Source organism: Chiroxiphia lanceolata, chromosome 6, assembly GCF_009829145.1.
Source record: "Chiroxiphia lanceolata isolate bChiLan1 chromosome 6, bChiLan1.pri, whole genome shotgun sequence".
NCBI lineage: Eukaryota > Metazoa > Chordata > Aves > Passeriformes > Pipridae > Chiroxiphia > Chiroxiphia lanceolata.
Genome location: NC_045642.1, coordinates 10,133,087 through 10,154,944, shown reverse-complemented (window position 1 = coordinate 10,154,944; position 21,858 = coordinate 10,133,087). Strand labels below are relative to the sequence as shown.

At 40.4% G+C, this 21,858-nt stretch overlaps 1 protein-coding gene across 1 annotated transcript in view; it reads left to right on the top strand.

The window, feature by feature from the left end:
• The window catches only part of MICAL2 (microtubule associated monooxygenase, calponin and LIM domain containing 2), a 148,673-nt gene that overhangs the window by 60,076 nt on the left and 66,739 nt on the right, over positions 1-21,858 (top strand). Inside the window, exons 5-18 of the mRNA XM_032690415.1 lie at positions 3,047-3,254; positions 3,913-4,029; positions 5,154-5,255; positions 7,108-7,263; positions 8,174-8,274; positions 9,876-10,133; positions 10,960-11,075; positions 12,320-12,446; positions 12,647-12,737; positions 12,833-12,980; positions 15,122-15,321; positions 15,819-15,931; positions 20,178-20,249; positions 20,808-20,957. Coding sequence (XP_032546306.1) covers positions 3,047-3,254; positions 3,913-4,029; positions 5,154-5,255; positions 7,108-7,263; positions 8,174-8,274; positions 9,876-10,133; positions 10,960-11,075; positions 12,320-12,446; positions 12,647-12,737; positions 12,833-12,980; positions 15,122-15,321; positions 15,819-15,931; positions 20,178-20,249; positions 20,808-20,957 — 1,959 coding nt within the window. The remainder of the gene's footprint in view (positions 1-3,046; positions 3,255-3,912; positions 4,030-5,153; positions 5,256-7,107; positions 7,264-8,173; positions 8,275-9,875; positions 10,134-10,959; positions 11,076-12,319; positions 12,447-12,646; positions 12,738-12,832; positions 12,981-15,121; positions 15,322-15,818; positions 15,932-20,177; positions 20,250-20,807; positions 20,958-21,858) is intronic.

Here is a 21,858-nt window from a genome sequence, read left to right as displayed (position 1 = left end):
TGGAGTTTGGTGGAGGAAATTTGGTTTACACGAATGTATAACTGTTGGTTTTTTCCTTCCTCATTTATTGTTCCTCTAATTTTGCCTTACTGTAGGTGCTGTTCTTGGGGAATGTACTAAATTCAGTGAAGCTTCTCATTGGACAGAAAGTATTTACCTACATTTGCAGGCAGAAAATCAGCCCTTTATACTAAGGTTTTCACTGAGAAAAATGCATTCTCTCAGTATTTTTATCTTGCACTAACATGGTGTACTCTCAGGATGTAACATCCAGCATGATGCTGTTTCCTCAGGCAGCCCACAGAGGTTTGCTCGTGATGTTATTCTTGCATAAGCTGCCCTGTAAAATTGTACAAATCTTTCTCCCTTCATTTCCAGCCTGAACAAGAAAAATGCAAAAGCTCCTTGTCAGTCCTCTTCAGCAACTTTTACTTGGAATAACTTGTCAAAGATGCTTTGAAAAATCAAGTTACCCTTTAGCTTTTTAGGGGATGATCTGGCACCGTTAAAAGGCAGCTGATGTATAAATGGTGATATGGATGTCAAGAAGCCCTTGGCACTTGTCCAACCCTGTTTTCTACATTTCAGGATTGATTGTGTGAGACTTCCTTACGTGATGCTGGTTGTCACAATCTGTGTTAAATTGCAAGAAATTAATTTCAAAAGCAGACCCAGATGAGCCAGGAGACTGGGGTAACAGGAGTTGAGAATAGGATGACATCCAAGGTTTGTTCTAGGCTGGCTACAAGAAGGTTTCTTCTGTGACTGCAAGCAGAGAGCTGGGGAGTGGTACTGTCCCTGCCCTTACTTAATAAAGATAGGAACACAAATGCAGTAAGAATTACCTTTACAAGGGTTTTTTGCTGGTTTTGACCCTAGGAGTTTAAAAAAACCCATGACAAAATGCCAAGAGTGAGCTCTACACCAGCAGGAAGCATCCTTAATAAATCAAAGAACAAATAGCTCTGAGACATAGATAATTATGTTTCTGGAAGGTAACCATGGATGATGGCAAATATACAACCATTTCTCATGATGTCTCTAGGCAATTATGAAGATACTTTGTCAATGGTGATAGGAGGATGGGGGAGGGCAGAATCCTCCTTAAAATTCTAACATACTGTGTTGCAGAGCACCAGGAAGAACCAGAAGGGCTTTCTGGGTGGGTTTTATTACTTGGCAGGATTCACTATGTCTAAATCTCCAAAGACTGCCTTTTTTTTTTTTCTTTTAAAAGCTGCATTTATGTATATATGATACAGTTTGTTAGCCAAAAAAACAACCCTGCCTTATCAGAGCATGTATGGGTTTATTTGTAAAACATTTCTAACTGCTTGCTAAACGTGACTGGAAAATCCTGTAGCTGTGAAGGCAGTCACTCACTTGTCAGAGCTCAGTGTTCCCATGTTAATCACAAGAAGCATGTGCAAAAAACACCTGACCCGGATTCATCAGTGTGCCTCTTCAGTCAGGCTAAATCTGCACTTTATTTATTTCTTTTTAATTACATCTGTTGATTTCTTTTTTTTATTTATTAATTTTTTAATATTCAGCATGCAGTAAGGAGTCTGCTTCTGAAACTGTGAATTAAATATGTCATTTTAAGAGGAAGACAGCCAAGTGGCTAATACAACAGCCTAACTTTAATATCTCTGGTTAACAAAACACTTGCCTAAAGCAAAGCCAAAGCACCCCACAGGAGTTCTCTTTTCAGTGGGAATTTGTTAGAATTATTTATTAAATTTTTAAAAAATTTTTGCACTTTTATGATTGGGTTGGACGAAAGTCATGGACAAAAGTCAGCACCAGATACTTTTTGCTTTAGTTGTTAAATTTGAAAACAAATGATGAAGAAACCAAAATAAATAAATGACTCTGTTTTATGAAATTGCAGTGTAATGGGAACCAGACTCGTATCCGAACGAGCCTCCAGATACAGTCCGTGCCTGCTTTGAAACTGTAATCACTGTCTGGCTATGTGTGCAGGACACACAGGAGCATGTCTGGCCTGTGAGATAATGGCTTTGGATTTGCAACATGGCCCAGCTCTCCTGAGCTCTCCCCTCCACCCAGACCCACCTCAGCTCTCCCTGCCCCAGCCATCGCGGTGCCTGAACTGATGGCACAGATTTTGTGAAGTCTGGGGGGAGGGTTTGGTAGGAGGTGTGGAACAGCAGTGTTGTCCAGCTATAAGACTGTTTCTAATCAGTTTTTAGTAATGAGTCAAGGAAATGTAAGCATTAGATATGTTTGGGTTTTAATTAGTTTGCTTGCTGGGAATCGTTTGCTTGTTAGTCTGTGAAAAATTGCAGCTGTCAACTAAAATTTAAGTGAGAATTCCTAGCAGTTGTGGAGGTGATTCTTCTGAGTATGCCCAAACTTAGATTTAAGCTCTTAAACACTTGAAGGTGAGGATGTTGACCACTGGGTAAAGTGGAATAGGACAGGCTGAGTTCCCTGGCCATGGTAAAGCAGGACAAGTCTGCTGAGTTTTCGTGACAGGTCCTGCTTTACATCAGTAGGTGAACCAGGCAGTTATATCCAAGGTACACCCTCGCTTGAAAGAGAGAGTAACTAATGCTGTAAGGCTACTGGCTTATCACAGATTTGTTTAACAAGTCTAGCAAATGTACACCAATTTCCTCTGTAAAACAAAAAAAGCCTACACTAAGACCACTTATTTCCTTTCCCCTCCCTTTTATGTAGCTGTAATCCTGTTTACTGCAAGTGCTTCAGAAACGCTAAATGGGGGTTGGAAATACGTGAGCAGATGCTCAAAAGTGTTTGGCTTTTTGCTGTTCCTTCTGTCACATCTTCTTATCAGATGCTTTTATGTCTGCACGAAGCAGACTTCATCCTCTTGTGTAAATTGACTGAACACCACTTGCAAACAAAATTTGAATGTTAATTGATTTAAATAGATTCCTTGAATACGCTCTCAGTGGTGCAAGTCCAGTTGACTACCCAGTCATACCAACAGAGTAAGTTAGAAAGTGTGTGGAAGTGATACGAAACCCTGTGTAAAACCCCTCCTTTTCTCTGCTAGTGTTTAATTATTGGAGGTGGCCCATGTGGCTTGCGGACTGCCATAGAACTTGCCTTCCTGGGAGCCAAAGTCGTCGTCGTGGAGAAGCGGGACACTTTTTCAAGAAACAATGTGTTGCACCTCTGGCCATTTACCATCCACGACCTCCGGGGACTGGGAGCAAAGAAATTTTATGGAAAATTCTGTGCAGGATCTATTGATCACATCAGTAAGTATCTGAGGGCGTGGGCACTGCTCTGGTAAGAGGCTGCCAAGAGCAGGAGATTAATGGCGAGTTTCTCAGTTTGACAGCAAGTTCATCTCCCTTAAACATGTACTAGTGCCTGTGTGCACGCACACAGAGGGGAAAAAATGGCCTCATTTAAGCAAAATGGCAGTAGAACAACTTGCAGTCTTATGGAGCAGCTTTTTTGTTAGTCTGAACTTGTTAAACAGTAGTTTTGATTATGAAGTATGAAGAATATTGATATTCATTCTAGTATTTTGAAGGTAGACACAACCCTAGTCTGAGAAAATATGTGAAAGTGGGCTAATTTAGAGGGAAGCACGATGTAAAATCTTGTATCCTAAAATAGTCAGCATATTGGTTAGCAGATCCTTTAAATATCATTAAGAGGGAAAGCTCTACAAAAGTATTCTAAGCAACTCAATTGAAATGAATTTTACCCACAAGATTGTGCTGCAAGAGGAAAAGGAGACGGAAGAGAACAACATCCTGTGGTGGTTGCTACATTTGCATTTGTCACAGTGTAGGAAATAATACTGCTTCAGGCTTGTGCTGACAATGAATATCAGTTCATTAGCGTGCTGGGAGCAGCTGTGATTGCTTACTTATTAAATACACCTTTGTTACTTGCTGTCCACAGGTATTCGACAACTTCAACTTATCCTCTTCAAAGTTGCACTTATACTGGGCGTTGAAATCCACGTGAATCTAGAATTTGTGAAAGTCCTGGAGCCTCCTGAAGATCAAGAAAACCAAAGTATTGCTTATCATACTGTAGTTCTGTTCACAGTAACTTCTTTTTACGTGGGGCATTGTGTGAAGTCGTTCAAGGTAGTTGAATTCTGTTTAAAGAAACGGGAGGTTTTTTGCCTTTCTTATTCAGCAGTCTTTGCTCTCTGCAGTTGTAGGCGTGATAAGTATTGTGGAGACAGAGCACTGATAATTCCTAAAATATGACCCAGGCTGAGAAGCTGAGGTTTTGCACTATGCCTTCTGGCATGTGTTTGAGGCTTTGTAGGGAGTCTGGTGTGGCTTCTTGGTATCTTCTTGCAAAAACAAATTTTGATTGATAATATAAATATTGAGGATGGATTTAAGCGCCCGAGGCCTCATTTTGCTTGCACATTTGATATAACTCCCACTGGCACATTGAGTCTTATCAACATTCTTATGCAAGGTTTTTAAACAAAATAGAGAGAGATTTCTCACTCTTTTTTTCTGTTTTTTAAAAAATATTAATATTTAGGGTGTAGTAGCAACAGAATATTTTAAAGTTTTACTTCAATTGAAATACTGTGCTATCTCTTAAAAGGGTCATAAGTGACAGTAGAAAAAAATGTTTTAAGTAGTTGAAGTATATATAACTTTAAAATATGGACAATACAAACATATTCACACAAGTAGCATTGTGTTAATGCAAAGGTTAAATTTTGCTTTGTGAGTATGCTTCCATTTAATTTCTATTTAGAAGACAGTTAAAAGCATTGACGATGGAATGATATTTTTCTTACTTTAATACTCAGCTCTTCCTAGCTGTACCTACGTGTAAGGTACTGCCCTAATGTTATTTGTGTGAGAAGGAAGTGCTTAAGCATGTTCTTGTGGTATGGGTCTGAGAGGAAGTTTAGTGCAGCAGGTGATCCAGATGAAGGCTTCCTTTTTTTTTTTTTTTACTGTCAGTGTACAAGCTTGACACCTTGCTAATACAGCTTGAATGTAGCTTTGACTGAAGCAGAACTTCCCTCCATCAGGCCAAGGCAGAATTCAGCTCCATTTGAATGAGAAGTACATTGTTTATCTTAGTGTGCCCTTTCTTCAGACTCTGAAATCCCTTCTCCATTGTGTTACTGAAGAATTAATAAATATCCTTTGTGTTTTCAGAAACAGGCTGGAGGGCTGAATTTCTCCCCATGGATCACCCTTTGTCAGAGTATGAATTTGATGTTATTATTGGAGCGGATGGCCGCAGGAACACCTTAGAAGGTGGGTGTTGGGAATGTGTGCTTTTATGCTTATGGATGGTCTTTAGGGTATCTTGAAAGACCTGGGAGTCAGAGGAGACCACAGAGCAACAGGTTACTTTTCAATCCATTGATGTCTGTGTGGAAACTATTATTTTGTGTGGTATCTTTTGCTTTTGTTGTTAAGTTATAGCGCAACTACAATTTAAAATTGTTAAAATGAAGACATTAAATGTCATTACTGCTTCTGAGCTCTGTGTATCTGCATTGCCTGCAGAATGCATCACAGTGCCATTGGGCTTGCTTCAAGGTTAAGTAATTATATTGTGATTTAACTTCAAGGAGGCTGACAAGATACATGTCAGGAACTGCATAGCCTTTGCTGATGTGCTGTATATTTGCCCTTTATGTTTGAACTAATGACCGAAAGGTGATTGCCAGGTATTTAGTGAAGTCATCAGAGGTATCAGTGTTTTTGTAGAGGAGATGGAGCTTCAGAAATAATTACTTTGGAAACAATACCAAAAGATAATAAATAACTCCAAAGTGTGTGGGAGGAGAGGGGATAAATGCTTCATGAACTTGAGTCACTGCTGAGAATTCAGACCACCTGAGCTGTTTTTCTTAGCGAGACACTGGATAAGCTACTCCTGTATCACAGGAACAAACCTGTTACTTAATGATACATTTCCCTTTTAGATTTGGTTATATCCATGCTAGTTTCTGTTCCCTAAGTACACTATTTCCTTTTTTTATATTAGCTTCATAGTTTGTCTACTTATTCTTTTATCTGCCAACCACAATATGGTTACAGTTAATTCCTTATAATACTCTATCGAAAATTTCCCTACCCTGTTGTCCAGCTGTGTCCCATAAAAGATTGTTTAAGTAGTCAAATACCAGCAAAGCAAAATTATTCTTACCTCAGCTGTAGACTCTATTGAGAAGTTAATGGGTATCATCATACCAGGAACTAAGGGAGTATTTTGTGCACTGAAGATACATGCATAAGCTGTTACTGTCATATTAAATCTATCCCAATGAAATAGCAAGAGCATATCAAGAAGCATAGAGACAAAAACTTGTATTTCTTCTCATAAAATTCTCTCAGGTCATCTGCAAGTGGTTAAAATATTCTAAGCACCCTCTGTCCTACTTCATAATTTAATTATGGATAAGGGGAACATAGAGATGGAAAAACTTAAATGTGTGATTGCAACAGTGTGGCTTAGTGGACTTTTTTTTTGTAAAAGAGAAGAAAAGGTGGAGCCAGAGAGCAAGGATCTTGAGTCAATCTCACCTTGAAAATATAACAGTTAAGCCACTGAATATTTTTCAACCTGAAATACCTTTGAAAAATCTCATTAGCTGGTGGTGTGTGCACCTAAGCACTGCTACAGGAGTTTCTGTTTTTCAGATCTTTCTCTGCTGCTTTTGACTGCTGATCCTCTTGCATCTTTTTTCATGAGCTGTTTACTGCCTCTGTAACAAATACCTAATTTGCTATTTAGCATATTAAAAATGTCTTAGTCCACTAAATTTGATCTGTTCTATTTCCAGACAGTGCCAAAAAATTTTCTATGTTTTTCTTTAGTCATGATTTTCCCTTAACTTCTTCCCATAATTCCTCTCCAGACTTTTTTTTTTTTAAATGAGACTCTATCTTGAATGCAGTATAGCTCCAGTTTTGCAGCTGAAAATGGGGAAAAAGGACTCTCTGCATTCAAGGGAATTTTGGAGGAATAATGGAATATACTGATGGTGTGTTGTGTGATGAAGTGTAGGACTAGGTGTAGGAAAGGCACTGAGCTGCTTCCTCTCTTCAGTCCAGTGTGAATTTCTAGTGGTTTTAATTCTTTCTCTTTGCTTACCAGGTTTCAGGAGGAAGGAGTTTCGTGGAAAGCTGGCCATAGCCATCACTGCCAATTTTATAAACAGAAATACAACTGCAGAAGCCAAGGTAGAAGAAATTAGTGGAGTTGCTTTTATCTTCAATCAGAAGTTCTTCCAGGACCTTAAAGAGGAAACGGGTGGGTGCATCCTCATTTTTTCCACTGTCAAATACAAGAGTCAGCAGAGGCCACCCTCCTATTCCTGATAACATCAATTTAAATATTCTGTATAAAAAAATTTCCAAGTGTTAAAATGTTGTTGTCAGAATCTTGCAGATGGAGGTGTCCATTTTTGGTACAGTGGGATATTTTCTTAGCTGAGACATTGCCACATCATAGCTTGTTTTAATGTTTAAATTTTTCTCCACTGTAAAAATGTCTGCTATGTTGAACAAATTTAAAAGAGCATTTTCAGAGCCCAGAGATTTCCCTTAAGACATAGTTTGTTTTGTTTCTATCTGTTCACATACTGAACAGCTTAAAAACTTTGAAAAAAAGCTCTGCCCTTCTGGGAGGAGTTTATTCTTGCTTTTTGATGTGTAGAGCTGATAAACTGAGAATTTATCTGCTGTAAATACTAAAAATATAAACTGTGAAATACTTCTTAATGGAAAGGGGGTTCAGAATAGTTGCACCCACTGTCAGTGCAAGCAATTCTGTTCTTGATTTACAGCTGATGTTTTTATTATTATTATTGAAAACAAAAGTCCTGCTTAGACCAAATGCCAGAGCCCTAGCAAGCTGAAAAGCAGGTTGTTCCCTTGGCACCCAATTCTACCTCAGAAGACTGTTAATGCTGTAGTTAACTGGCTGTTCCATGAAAGAAAACTGAATAACTTCGATTGTGCTGAGAAAAACTCCTGTGGGGTGAGGCTGATCTCCTCTCATGTTTTGTTTTATAGCATTTTATCCACTAATACTTCACCCCAGCAGGGAAAGCGAATGCATCCCAAGAAGGAAAGGCACCTGTGGGAATCACTCACATGTTGTTAGTAAATGACACAGGCAGTGCACTGCACTTGGTAACAAATGTATTGTCTCTTTTCAGGGATTGACCTGGAGAACATTGTTTACTATAAAGATAGCACTCATTATTTTGTGATGACAGCAAAAAAGCAGAGTCTTCTGGACAAAGGAGTGATTATTAATGTATGTAAAAATGCTGGCTAAACCTTATTTACGTGGCGCAGAATAAGTGTGAACATCTGCATAAACGTTGTGGCATGTTATAGTGGGTGTTTATAGACTTAATTGCTTCATTAAAGCTCAGGTCACTTGGATCTTACTCTGACTTCTTTAAAATTCGCTTTTACCTTCAGTCAGCACAAAGTTTCTATGGAGAACTGAAAACAATACTCTAAATTTATCAGTTCCAAAACTGGCTGAAATGGGATCTTGACTCGCCTTGGAAATACGTGGTGTGATCATTGCACCAGAAAATAAAAACCTCATTTATTTAAAGGTGAACTTAGCACAGCTATGTCCAGTTTTATCAGGCAAATAAGGAAGCATAAAAGCCTACCCCAGGCTAAATTGCAAATTCTCAAGTGGATGAAATATGGTAGAAGGAGGCTTATAAACACAATGGCATGAACTTTCAGAGGAACTTGGGATTTTGAGATCTTTTCTTCCATTTTTTTTCTCTTTTTTTCTTCTGTAAGATGTAGGGGTTTATTTTCTTTTGTTTCTAGAGGGTGTTATGGCACCACTTAAATTTGTCTTCCTGGAAACTCAAGAGAGGTTAATTTTTCTTGCAAAGTAAAACAGTGCCAGAACAGTCGAGTGTAATTTCCTGAAGGAAGTACTTGTGGGGAACTATCAGAAGGTTTCTTGGCTTTCTGGTGGGACCACTTAGCTCACTGCCATAATTCCTTGCCCTTTTTGAAGGCCAGGGGCTCCCAGGGCAGAGCAGCTGTCCATGACCAGCCAGGGTGGGAGCGGGGAAGGGCTGAAGCACTTGTGGGGAGTGGGTGGTGAGCCCTGGGGTTGTAGGGCTGGTGTGGGGGCAGTCCCAGGAGGTCTGTGGGGAGTTTGGAGAAGAGGAGCACCGGCTGTGGCTCATCAGAGCTGCTTTCCTGACCTACTCGGGTCTGAGTGGAAAAAAAAGCAACAACCCAGTCTGTCTGAAACAACTGGGCTAATAGCAGTTCTGTGGTATCATCCTGTGATTAGGGGTCTCATCCGTGATTAAGCTGTAAATAGAAACTGCCTTATTAATAATCACTGGCTTTAAGTAGGATGACCTGCAAAGGCAGGGTCCTTCAGCACTCTGAGGAAAAAAAAAAAAGGTGGCCACAGGCCAAAGTAGCACAACAGCGAACTTTGAATGTGGTGTCATTACTGAGATGTTAAGTCAAACCTTGAGGCTGAGCCCCACATGTTGTGTCATCAGCATTTCTGCTCTCATGTGGTTTCAGATGTGGGGGGCACATGTGCAAAAAAAGCATTGCAGAGGTGATGATAACATCTTTTGATGGGAGGGAAGTAATGATATGAAAATAACACATAACCAAGGAACTGGGAGGCACTATAATATTCTGTTGCCAATAAAACTCCTTGTTCAGTGTTAGTGTGGAGATTTCCTGTTTGGGGGGTAGTATAGTAACCTATGTTTGTGTATCAGCTTTTTGGAGGAGATGACAAGTCTTACTTGATTCTTTATGGTGTGAGTTGTGTGATTCCCACTCGTGCAAGGTTGCAATTCAGGAGGACAGTGGATTATCTCATCCTACCTGCTTCTCTCCTTGCAGGACTCCATTGATACAGAGTTGCTGCTCTGCGGGGAAAACGTTAACCAGAACAATTTGCTGTCCTACGCCAGAGAAGCTGCTGACTTTGCAACCAATTACCAGCTGCCTTCCTTGGATTTTGCAATTAATCACTATGGCCAACCAGATGTAGCAATGTTTGATTTTACTTCCATGTATGCATCTGAAAATGCTGCACTAGTGAGAGAGAGGCACAGACATCAGCTTCTGGTGGCACTTGTAGGAGATAGTTTGCTTGAGGTACCTTGGAATGTGTTCCAAGTAGTCCATTTTTTTTTCCTCTCTTATTTCTGTAATCCAACCATTCAATCTACCCTCCAGACCAAAACAAAACATCCTCTCTTGCATGTCCTTAAACAGTGGTATCTTCTTTGGAATAGACTTTTTCCCTCTTTTTCTTTTCTCCTTTTTTATGCCGTAGTTTGTCATAGCTAATGCTTGGCTGGCAGCCTCTGGCTGAGGTCCCGTTTTGCTTTATGCAAGTTGTATTTCTGTCTGAAAACTGTGAGATCTGTGTCCTCAGCTTGGGTGCATGGCATAATTTTTCTGACTGCCATTATGGAGAAAAACTTGATCCAAATTATTGTTGCAGTCTCTTTGCTTTAATATGTTCTCTTTTTTTTCTTTCTGAAGTGAAAAGTGTATGTTGCTATGTTCTCTTTTTTTTTTTTTTTTTTTAACCCATGCTGACAGCATGAAGCATTTGAAGAGTCCAAAGCAAAATTAGGAGATGAGAAGGGCATATTTTTTTCCTTTTTTTTTCTTTGACTAATTCTTGAGTCTTCTTTATTTTTTTTCCTCAGGTTAAACTTTTTGAGGTTAAGAATTTTGGTTTTAAATAGAGAAGTTAAAAAAAGTGAAAGAAGCAATCTTTTTCATTTCATTCTCCTCTTAGAGGAGAGATACATCTAAAAACTGCAAGCTTTGTCTGCACTGTATTTTAACTCTTTCTGGGCTATTTTTCTAAGATAGTATGAAACTCTGGGCTCCAAATTTGCACTGCATGTTACTTTTGTAATAAGACCGTAAGAAATGCAAGGAATTAAAGGGTAAATGCTTCTTTCAGCCTTTCTGGCCGATGGGCACTGGCTGTGCAAGAGGCTTCCTGGCTGCTTTTGATACTGCATGGATGGTGCGGAGCTGGGCTCAAGGGAAGCCCCCCCTGGAGATCCTTGCTGAACGGTGAGTGCTGCTCTTGTCTTCTCCATTGTTCCCAGTGTGTTAAAGAGTCACAGTATTGGTAGAAGGCAGTGGATTTCACAGTGGCATCAGGAGAGATATTCTTCTTCCCTGTAGTGGCGTTGGGATGAAATCATCCGTTCCTTAAAATTACAGAACAATTTACAGTGATAACCAGCTGTTGCTCTGTGAGCTTCTGCACACTAATACAGAGACTTGGCAGTGTGGTTTAAATCACTTACTTAAATCACTGGTCACTAAAATTAAGTGTGATTCTTAAGGATGTAAAACCAAAGATACTTTGTATCAAAAAAACCCCCAACCCTTCAACCATCTCAGCACCTGTTTTTTTGTTCTAAAAAAAATATGAAAAATCCTTAAAGAACTCTAAATAAATTCTTCAGCATTAGCAGCTTTCATGGTTGGTCTCTGTGATTTAAACTCTGCAGTTTGGCTTAGTAGCCCTGATGTTCTCTTTAGGCTAATAAATGTGTGGCAAAAGAGAATTACTGTAGTGCTGCATCATAAGCTTCTCTGTGTAATGTCTCTTTGACTAGAGCAAAAAAAAATTCTGTAATTAAGGACACCAGCAATCCTGGTGTCACCATGGTCTGATGGTTGAATTTGCTGACTTTGGTCCTGCTGGCAGCTACCTTGCTCTGCTACAGCTGCCCAGGCTGTTCTGGGGCAGATACGTAATAGTCATGGTTGTGGTAATGTGAGTAGGAGCATTACTAACTACAGCACTTGGGGAAGTTTTAAGATAGGAGCCTGTGGGATGACTCAAGCAGGGCATAGACCCAAATGGAAAACTGAACACCATAGTAAAAAAAGCTGTGGTGGTTATTGCAGGATGACAGGATTTAGTGCTATTATGTGGTAAAGAAGTTACTCCTTGGGTGGATGGTAAAACAAAACCAGATGACTGGGTGATGTAACCTTTTTTTTTTACCTTTTTTTTTTTTTTTTTGTCCCTCTTCTTTTTCTTGGTCACTTCCTACCTCAGGAAAATGTGGGCATAAGTTCTAAGAACCTCTCTTCTTGTTGTTCTTTTTCTGTCTGGCATCCTTCTGCTGAGTGGGGATAAGAAATGGGATGGATGCATTATGCATTTAGTGCGTGACATTTGTCCTGGCAGAACCAAAATAAGGTGTAGGTAGCTGCAAAAAAACCCAAACAAAACAACCTCTTTATATAATGAATATTTATTTTAATATATAACTCTTGCATACTTTTTCCTCTGTAAGAGAGAGCATTTATCGACTCTTGCCTCAGACGACCCCTGAAAATATTAATAAGAACTTTGACCAGTATACCATTGACCCGGGAACAAGATACCCAAACTTGAACTCGAGCTGCGTTCGACCTCACCAGGTCAGTACATAAAAGGCTTGCTTGTGAAATCAGTTCTTTTTTTGCCTAGGGTAAACAGAGCTGCAAATAGTGTGCAAACAAAATCTTCAGGAGACTCCTGAATTTAGAACCTGCTGCCGATAAGGTTAACCTGGAAAGAAAACCCTTGTTTTCTCTCCAAGCAATTCTAACATTATGCTGCTAATTGCTTTTCCTTGTAGGTGAGGCAGTTATATGTCACCAACGAGTTACAGCAGTGTCCTCTTGAAAGAGTGAGCTCCATCAGAAGATCAGTGAATCTCTCCAGACATGGTATGTGGCACCTCACGTTTGCCGCGGCTTAACATTTTTATCCTTCTGAGCGTGCGAGAGCTGATTGAAATGTTTGGTCTCCTGTGTAACTGCAGAGTCAGACATTCGACCTAACAAGCTCTTGACGTGGTGTCAGAAGCAGATGGAAGGATACCGGAACGTCAGCGTCACGGACCTCACTAGCTCCTGGAAGAGCGGCCTTGCCCTGTGCGCGATTATCCATCGCTTCAGGCCTGACCTCATGTAAGTGACATCTGCAGACCTCGTTGGGCATAGGGTACATGAAGCACTTACTAAAGTGTAGTGCAAGACCGACCAGCACAACACTGATGCTCTGCAGTCCCCTTCTGTGGGTGTTTTCTGCAAGGAAATGCACACTATTGCCAGGGTGGAGAGGGTGGGGTTGGTTTTGCTATGTTTTTTCTGTATGTCCTTGCATGCCGTTTAAAAAGAAATATATATGCTTTCAAAGAGCTGGGAAGGCTTTGAACCTTATGATTTATCGTGTTTGTGGGAGTCATGTGTCTATTTAAGATGAAATTTGTGGTGCTTGGAGAATGTGAAGAGCTGCGTTCCCAGGTCCCTGGAGAAAGGGTTTTAGTGTACGTTTAAAACCACAGCCATAATGGCACTGTCATGAGTTACAGAAATACCTGGGTGAGCCTTGGATGAGCCATCCTGTTTTGTAGTGGTAGCTGTGACAACAATGTAGGGAAACGTTGGACTATGGAGGTGGGTTTTGCACAACTCTGTCCAGAAGAGCACAGTGCCCTTTCATGTGTGCTATGCAACAAGGGCTGGCCCCTGGAGATTGACAGCCTAGTGACTGAATGTAAGCCAGCATTCCCCTTTTGACAGTGTTTCTGGGGTCCTAAGGCTACAAGACCCATCTTCTTACGTGTGAATATTTTGTAAGGTCCCTCAGTTAGATACAAGAGGGTCAGTGTGTAACAGGTGTCAGGAAATGGCAATTGCTGGCAGTGCTTGGTGCAGTCGGTGGGGTGACTCTCCTCTCTCTTCACCAATCTCCAACATGCAGTGGGTGCATTCTCTTGTCTTCCTACACAGACTTAGGAGTCAAAAATGAATTATTGTCAACCTCCCTTTATTGTGGATAAATGGAAGGAATGATTGACCTCTTTTATGAGGTGTGTTAAGTTGGAAAAAATAGGAGTGGTACCCAGGGTGCAAGTTCATACAGTTTTGCCAGAGGAAGAGCTGAGATTTTAACAATAAGGTGTTTTTGGTTTTTTTTTGCCTTGGGTTAGTTTTAAAAAATTAAAATTATGGATGTTTTTTGACTGTAATGGAGTGAAAGGGTATAGAAAGCAAAGTAATTTTTGCTGTCTGTGAAAAACTTGTCTTTTTAAGCACTGCTCTCTACAAAGTCGATAAATTTATCTTCCTGAGCTAACAGACCTCCTGCTGTTTAATGCTGTGTTTGGATCTTGTTGGCTTTTTGTTTTAAATGAGCCTGCTGGAGGACTTGGCCAGATGAAAGCCAGGCAGGCAAGAGAGAAGGCTGCCTGTGGGCCGTGGGCAGGGCTGGGGTGGAGGGCTGCTGCAACCCCCTGGCTCCAGAAATGGGCAGTGGGTGGGTGAGGGAAGAGGAGAAATTCTTTGGGAATTCGAAAACTCACATTTGTTTATGAGGAGAAAGGAACTACCCTGCATGGAGCTTTGTAATTTATTCACATGTTTATTTTAATCATGAATTTTGGAAGCTGTTCAAGAGATCAGAGTCTTAGAATAGGTCCCATAGAAAATGGATTAGAGACTGGATAACAGAGTTCCAGATGTGTGATGTACTTACTTAGTGCACAGCTAAATTCAGTTATGACCTGGGCAGTAGGTCCTTGCTCAAACTGTGTGTGTTAATACCTTAAAAAAAAAAAAAGGTTAGTGCCTGTGGATGTGTGTGCACACACATGTAACAAATTTTTTTTGTAGAATTCCAACCTAAATTTATTCCTCCTGGCTTTGGTGATTTATAGAACTAATTGAAACTGAGAAGTCAATTGCTAACGGATGAAATTTGTAGTAGTGCAGCTGTGTTTGGAGAGAAAAAAGGTTTCTTAGCACTTCTGAGGAGGAATTGCATTTCTTCATAAATGGGAGAATCCTTTTTTGTGGGACTACATCAAGATACAATTCAGTGAAAAAGCCTTTAAATTACGTTCTGGCAAAGCCATTATTTGAAATGTGATTTGTGTGAGACTCTTACCTTTGGCATTGTGTGGACTCTGTAGCTTTGGCCCAGTGAAATGCCTGTGCCTTCATTCCTGGTGCTGTTCCTTGCCTCTTCCACTGGCAAGGGAGCACTGCATGTTCCCAGAGGGAGCAGAGAGAAAACCAGTGCTGATGCCACCGCGTTGTCCCCGCAGTGACTTTGATGCTCTGAACGAAGAGGACGTTGTCAAGAACAACCAGCTGGCGTTTGATGTTGCCGAGCAGGAGTTTGGGATCCCCCCTGTGACCACAGGGAAGGAGGTGGGGTCAGCCGGGGAACCCGACAAGCTCAGCATGGTCATGTACCTCTCCAAGTTCTACGAGCTGTTCCGGGGCACACCTCTGCAGGCCGTAGGTAAGCCAGACCCAGGCTGCTCCTAATTCTTGCAGGTTTGGGAAGCGGGAGCACTTCATCCAGGCTGCAGACGAGCCCTGCTCTCAAGCCAAGAGTCCTTTCCCAGCTGAGCCATTCTGGCACACGAACGTGCCTGCTTCTGTCTGCAATAGTCACCCTGGGCTTATGACAGGAAAGGGGAAAACCTTGATTGAAGACCAAGGTTTTGTGGGTCCTTGGTGGTTTCAGAGAATAGGAGCAGCTGGATAACTGCTGCTTGACATCATGAAGTTCATGTATCAGGCTGTTAGTGTGACTCCTTGTTAAGGATGACTGCCCACAGCACATTCATGCCCGTGTGTTTCTCTTTCTTTTTTAGAAAGTCCCCATACATTGTATGTATTTACTTTTATTTACCTGTGTTTCTTATATATAATTGCAACTAGCACTCAACTGGAAAGCTTTGGCTTAGTCAAAATAATTTAAAAATCTAAATAAGTGGTTGTTTTTTTGAACAGATGCTGGCGAGAAGCAAAATGGAGAAAATAATGATCTTGGTTCAGAAAAATCGTCAAGCTCCATCTCTAATAATTATTTAAATTTAACTTTACCAAGAAAACGAGTACCAAAGGTAAGTTGTGAAGGAAGACTTGCCCTATAAATTATTCTTTATTGAAAAGATGAAAGTAAGCTGTCAGGCTCACAAATAAGGGGTTTATATATATACTACTATTAAAAGAGTAGTAGTAGATTGAGTAGAGAGTGGTAAATTGAGATTTTTTTTGAGTAAGATTTCACAGTATTCAAAACACACGTGCACACTCATTATGATGTTTGGGAGGATAAAACTGAAGCCCTGTCAGTGTCAAATGGCTGAAGCATTAACAATGGTCCCAGTTAAGCAATCTCTGTAAATGCAAAATTTTGAATCTCAGTGAGAGTTTGGATGTACTTGGGGAGAATTCGTATCAATTGTTAACACCAGTGTTCATTGTTGGTAAAAGTGAGAGGAGGAGGATGTTTTATTTGGTGTGTTTGGGTTGCTGTTTTCAACTTGAAGTATTTGAGATCTCAGCTCCCTTATGCCTATTGACATGTGTTTTATTTTTGGAGAATTTTAAAAGTTGTTCTTTTAGGAGGTTTTGTGCAATGCTAGATATGAAGTTGTTGGTTGTTTTGTTTTGTTTTGTTTTGTTTAGGGGCTTTGGGTTTGTTGGGTTTTTTTTTTTGAGATGGGAAAGTCTGGAATTTTCCTAGGCTGTTTCTGCCTTTAAGAAAAATAGTACTGTAGCTCTGTATTCCTAAATACAGAGCCATTCTCTTATATATCAGTTCAAATAATCACTGGTATACTAGGTTGGGAGGGAGTGCTGTTTTTTGACAAAAGCAGTGAACAGTTTGTGGATGCTGTTTCAAGGTTCTGAAGTAAAACTTTCAACTCTTCCAGAAGTCACCTGCAACAGTGGGCAGGTTGACTAGTGTGGCTCTGAGATAATGATCTCTTAGTCATACCTGTGTACTTTTCTCTCTTGGTCACTTATTAATAAAAATTTATTGGCATGCCCTATTATATCCCTGTATTATAAGAAACATCCATGCCCATACATGCTATGATTAAAGACTCCAGAGCCTTGAAGGATTATGGAGACCTGAGTTAATACTCTCTGGAATGGGACTGCGTGCAGTGAAAGAATTGTCTTTGTCTTTGAATGGATTATAGCTTCAGAAGTTTTATATGATTTAATTTTAGGGGAGTCCTAATAAAATTAGTTAGTAATAAACAGTTTCACCTTCTGCCTCTTCCTTAGCTCAGTTGTCTTCTTAAAGGAGACCTTGAGGAAGGGATTTGCTTTCACAGCCAAACCTATCTTCATTTTAAATTCAGCTTAGTGGGAGTGTCTGCACAACCCAGCTCAGAGGCAGCAGTGCCTCAAGTCCATCTGGTCTAGAGGAGCAACACAAGGCAGACAACAGCATGGACTCCTCCACCAAAAGGAAGTTAACTTCTGCATTTTTCCGAAACACAGCTTAATGCAAAACTGTTCCAGGTTTTGAGTTTCCTGGGCTAGCTAAAAACCTTATATTGACTACAGTGATTCTCAAGTTCTTTCTCTGGTTGTTTTTGTTTGTGGATTTTTTTGTTTTGGGGTCTGTGGTTTTTGGTTTGGTTTTTTTTTGTTTGTTTGTTTTGGTGGGTTTTTTTTTTTTTTGTTTGGTTGGGTTTTTTAAGCAAGCCTCTTTAATGCTTAACTGTATTGCTTCATTTACACCTATTGATAGACCCTTAAGTTTTGCCTGGGAAAGTATGCATTTCCTACTTCCTTTGGAATTCAGTGTCCTAGTAAAAGTTCAGGTGTACACATATGTACTGCATTCCTCAGTATTTAAATATGTTGCGGTTTAAATTTGTTGCTCTCATCTTGTAGAAATGTGATTTCTATTTTTTTCACCTGGAGAATTACTCTGGAATTTCCAGATATTTCCTAGACTGACTTTTGTCTTGAATATTTTCTCTCCATAAACACATTTTCAAAACCTGTGGACACTCAATTTCCCAGTAGCGTCGTACGTCCCTGTTAGGAAACAATTTTTCCCTGTCACCCACATCCACACAAAACCAAGTGACATGTTTCCCAGATAACCAAGCAGTGAGAAACCAAACAGGCAAAATAACCTTTGCTTTTTCTTGTGGGTGACTTGTTTGGAAGAAAAACCTTTTTCATGACCACAGTGTTGTTGTTTTTCCATGAGTTATTTGCAGAAATAAATAGACTTTCAGCAGTGGGGAGAGCTTTCCATTACTAAGCCATACAGCCTCTGACTAACCTCCCATCATGAAATAAGCCTTCTGTCATAGCAGAGCTGCAGTTCTTGGCTGCACATGAAAGCACGAGGTGATTTGCTTGACGGGCCCCTCTGGTTTCCCACTACAGGGGCTTGTTAACAGTGAGAAGTGGAAGTGATATTTCCCAAATCAGCCTGGGAAGCAAGGCTGACAAGACATTTTGTAGGAGGTTTTGCAGCTCTGTCACAGTTAGGGTGTGAAACTAAGCAGGAATGGGTTAGGACAGAGACTTGAGTGCCAGAACTGTCTGAAACTACCTGGGAAATAAAGCTCCTTGGAAAGCAACTTCTTGAGTCAAGAGTTTGACTGTGGCTTCAGTTTTATGGTTCTTTCCCCTGCAAAAGGTGGTGCTGAACATTATCCATTAGATATATATAATATATGTTCTATCCAGGCTGTAGTAGAGCACAGTGTTGCTTACTAAACTTTCCATAGCATCTAGTTTGTCCTTTTATTTGGCTGGAAGTGGGTTTCTTATCTGGGTGCAGGCTGTGGGAGACCAGGAAGTGGAGCCTGGAGCTGGTGTAGCTGTTCTGGCAGCCTGTGCTGAGCTGGATCATGTTTTCCATTCTCCTCCGAGTGTCAGCCGGGCTGGAGAGGAACTGAGATTTCCTGTGCTCCAGACTAATAAACGAATGAAGGTGTTTACACAATACAGAGCACAGTCCTTTTGGAGTCTTACTCGGCAATTAAATTGCTTTGTCTTTCACTTCTTTGTAAATATGTTAATGTGAGTCGTTTATGTAAGATTTTTGAAAGGCAGGATCTTGTTTGCTCCATTCACTCAGGCAAATTCTGCTTTTATGTGGTACAGGCTATTATGCAGAATACATTATGCTATTCTGTTGTTCACCCTTTTGTGAACTGATGACTATAGGTAGTGTAAAGCTGAGTTGCTGAGAGCTGGTGCCTGAAAGACAGTGTACCAAAGCACACAAAGTAATCAAAATACTGTCATCTGATTCTTTTGGTGTTTACCAAGAAGTTGTTTGGGATTACTTCTAGTCACTGCATAATGATTTATTACAAACAGTGTGTATGTAAAGAGAAAGGTTGTGGGTTTTGATCTTACTCTCTTTATTCCTTTTCAGTTTTTTTTAAGTTGATCAATCACTAAGTTACAGTGTGGCAAATGCAAATAAGTGGAATGTAGTTTATTGTTCCTAAAGTATAACTTTTTGTACCAAATCTTCGAGACTCAATTTAATAAGAAGCAATACAAATTTCTAAGCATTGACTGTTTTTTCAAGTTCAGCTGGACTGAGTATGAAGTATTATTGATTTGTGTAAACTCTAATTGAGTAAAATAATTAAATATGTGCATAGCTCAAGCACAGAATAGTCAGTTTGGTTGCTTAAGTACTGTAATGTTCAGCCATAGTTAGGGAGGTGAACTCTACAAGGGAACTTTACAATTGCTGTCTTTAAGGCAGACAGCAGTTGCTCCAAAAAGAAAATAAGACTCTGCTATGAATACATGATCTGCATGCAGATAGTTGGGTTAAGAGAGATGTGGGGGCTATAGTGAAAAAGTGAGGGGTTCCTGGAATTTGTTACTTATCTGGAAACCAGTGTAGTCTAGAGAAAAATTCCCAGAATAACTGATGCTGTAGTACCTTTCTCGTCAAGGATGTGTAAGTGCTTTTTGAATTATAAACTATTCAGTACTGGAAAGAGGAAAAGGTAACCACCAAAGCTGTGGGACCTGTGTTCAACAAAGTGTTCAGGCATGTATTCTCCCCCACTGGAGTCCAATGAGAGCTCCCAGTGAGGGGTTGTGGGACAGCTTTTACATACCTGATACCTGCCACGAGGGCCCACCAGGCTGCTGGGCGAGGAGTGATCCTGCTGAGCTGGAGGGTCTGATGAAACCCCCAAAGGCTGGCACTGCTCACCCGTGTGTGCCTGGTTTAACAGGGGCCAGGCCTCCCCTGCCTGGTTGTGAAACTTGTTATCCTGGGAGGAACTACTGGGGTAAACTTGGTAACTCCTGCAGTAATCCATGGAACTTGTTTTGGCTTTACCCTTTCAGGTGGAAGGGAAAACGGAAGAAAACGAGACTAATAAGAGGCGTCGGAAAGGTCTCCTTGGTGTCTTTGAGGAGGTTGGTGTCCAGTGGTGTCCATTCATATCCCAGCTCCTTGATGAGCACCAGAGCTGAGGAAGCAGCGGGAGTTGGGGGGGGAAGGGCCAGGTCTTCTCAAGTTTGGCAGGAACAGAAAGCCTCTCCCCTAAAACCTTGAATTTACTGTGGTGTGCACTAAATCATTTGATAGGGAGGAGAGCATTAACTAAATTGCAGTAGTTTTCATTCTGACACAAGGACACATGAGATATTAGGGTTTTTTCCTTTTCCTAACTCGGTTTAGACAGATTTTTGTTTGAGGAGATTGCATTGCAGCTTGGTTTCTAGCCCCTCTCTGATTAGTTACCTTTCTGATTGTTTTATCAATAACAGCACTGATTAATGTTCCCTCTTACTGTACTCTGGGACCAAAGAAAATATTTTTTGGTGACTTTTGCATACTAAACAGTGTCATTTTTAGTATACTGTAGACTGTATTTCCTTTCACTCTTTGCTGATAAGGATATTATCTCTTTCTCTCTCTTCATGAGTGTTGTAAGAAACCCAAGAAAAACATAGTTTTTTGTTTTCTTGCAGACTTCGAGCTTTTCAAGCCAAGGGACAAATGTTGGGAAAGCACAGAGTGATGGCAGAGAAGGAATGAACCAGAACAAAGTTAAATCAATGGCAACTCAGCTGTTGGCAAAGTTTGAAGAGAGTACTTCAAATACAATTTTGCGGAGACAGGTAGGTCATAGATGAACATGAAAGTAATCTCTGAAATGAAACCACAGTCCCTCCTTGTGAAGGTGATGCAGATTTCCAAGGGGAAAAAAATGGATCTGTTACATGTTTGAAGTGGGTTACCTGTTTTAATATTTTATGCAAATGAAAAATATTTCTCTCAATACTTGGAGAACAAGTATGACTAATATAGATTGACTAATGCATATTAATATAATGTATCTGTTATATTGAAAAGTGCAGTGAAATTGCAATGTCCAGAAATCTCATGTAAGTCAGCCTGTGGGACTTTTGTGTTGTTTAGAAGTCTAAGCTGGCTGCAAATGGTATTGCAGGTGACTTTTTTTCCTGTATCCTATGAAGAAGGGACGCTACATATCCAGTGGTGTCTCTCTTTGTGGAAAATTTAGGAAGTGTAAAAAGGGAACCTAATCTTTTGCAAGATGTGTCTGGCTGCTGTTTCCATTCCTAAAGTAGGCAAAATGAAATGTATTTGTGCATTCCACAGCTTTTTCATGGTTTGTTTTTAGTGTGACTCGTGGTGTTTTAAAAATAATCCTGTGCTGCTGAGGTAGGGGTGAGAAGCTCAGAATCAGACTTTAGCTAGACATAGTCTGAAGCAGCAGAGTTTGGATCTGAAGGAAGGGTGAGCAAGGTGTTGAGACTCTGACAAGGATGGTGTCTTTCTTAATTCTTTGTACATGGATCCATTTGCTTATTTAAATATTAAAGTCCTCCAGTAGTGTAGGCTCTAGAGATGTCCAGTGCCTTTCTCAATCTGTGAACCACTGTTGTTTGCACTCTACCTGACTACTTGGCAAAACCCTGAACTTTCTGTGTATGTGGCCAGAGATTTGCTTGGCCATGATGAAGGAAACCTCGAAGTGTGGCTTTTAATAATGAA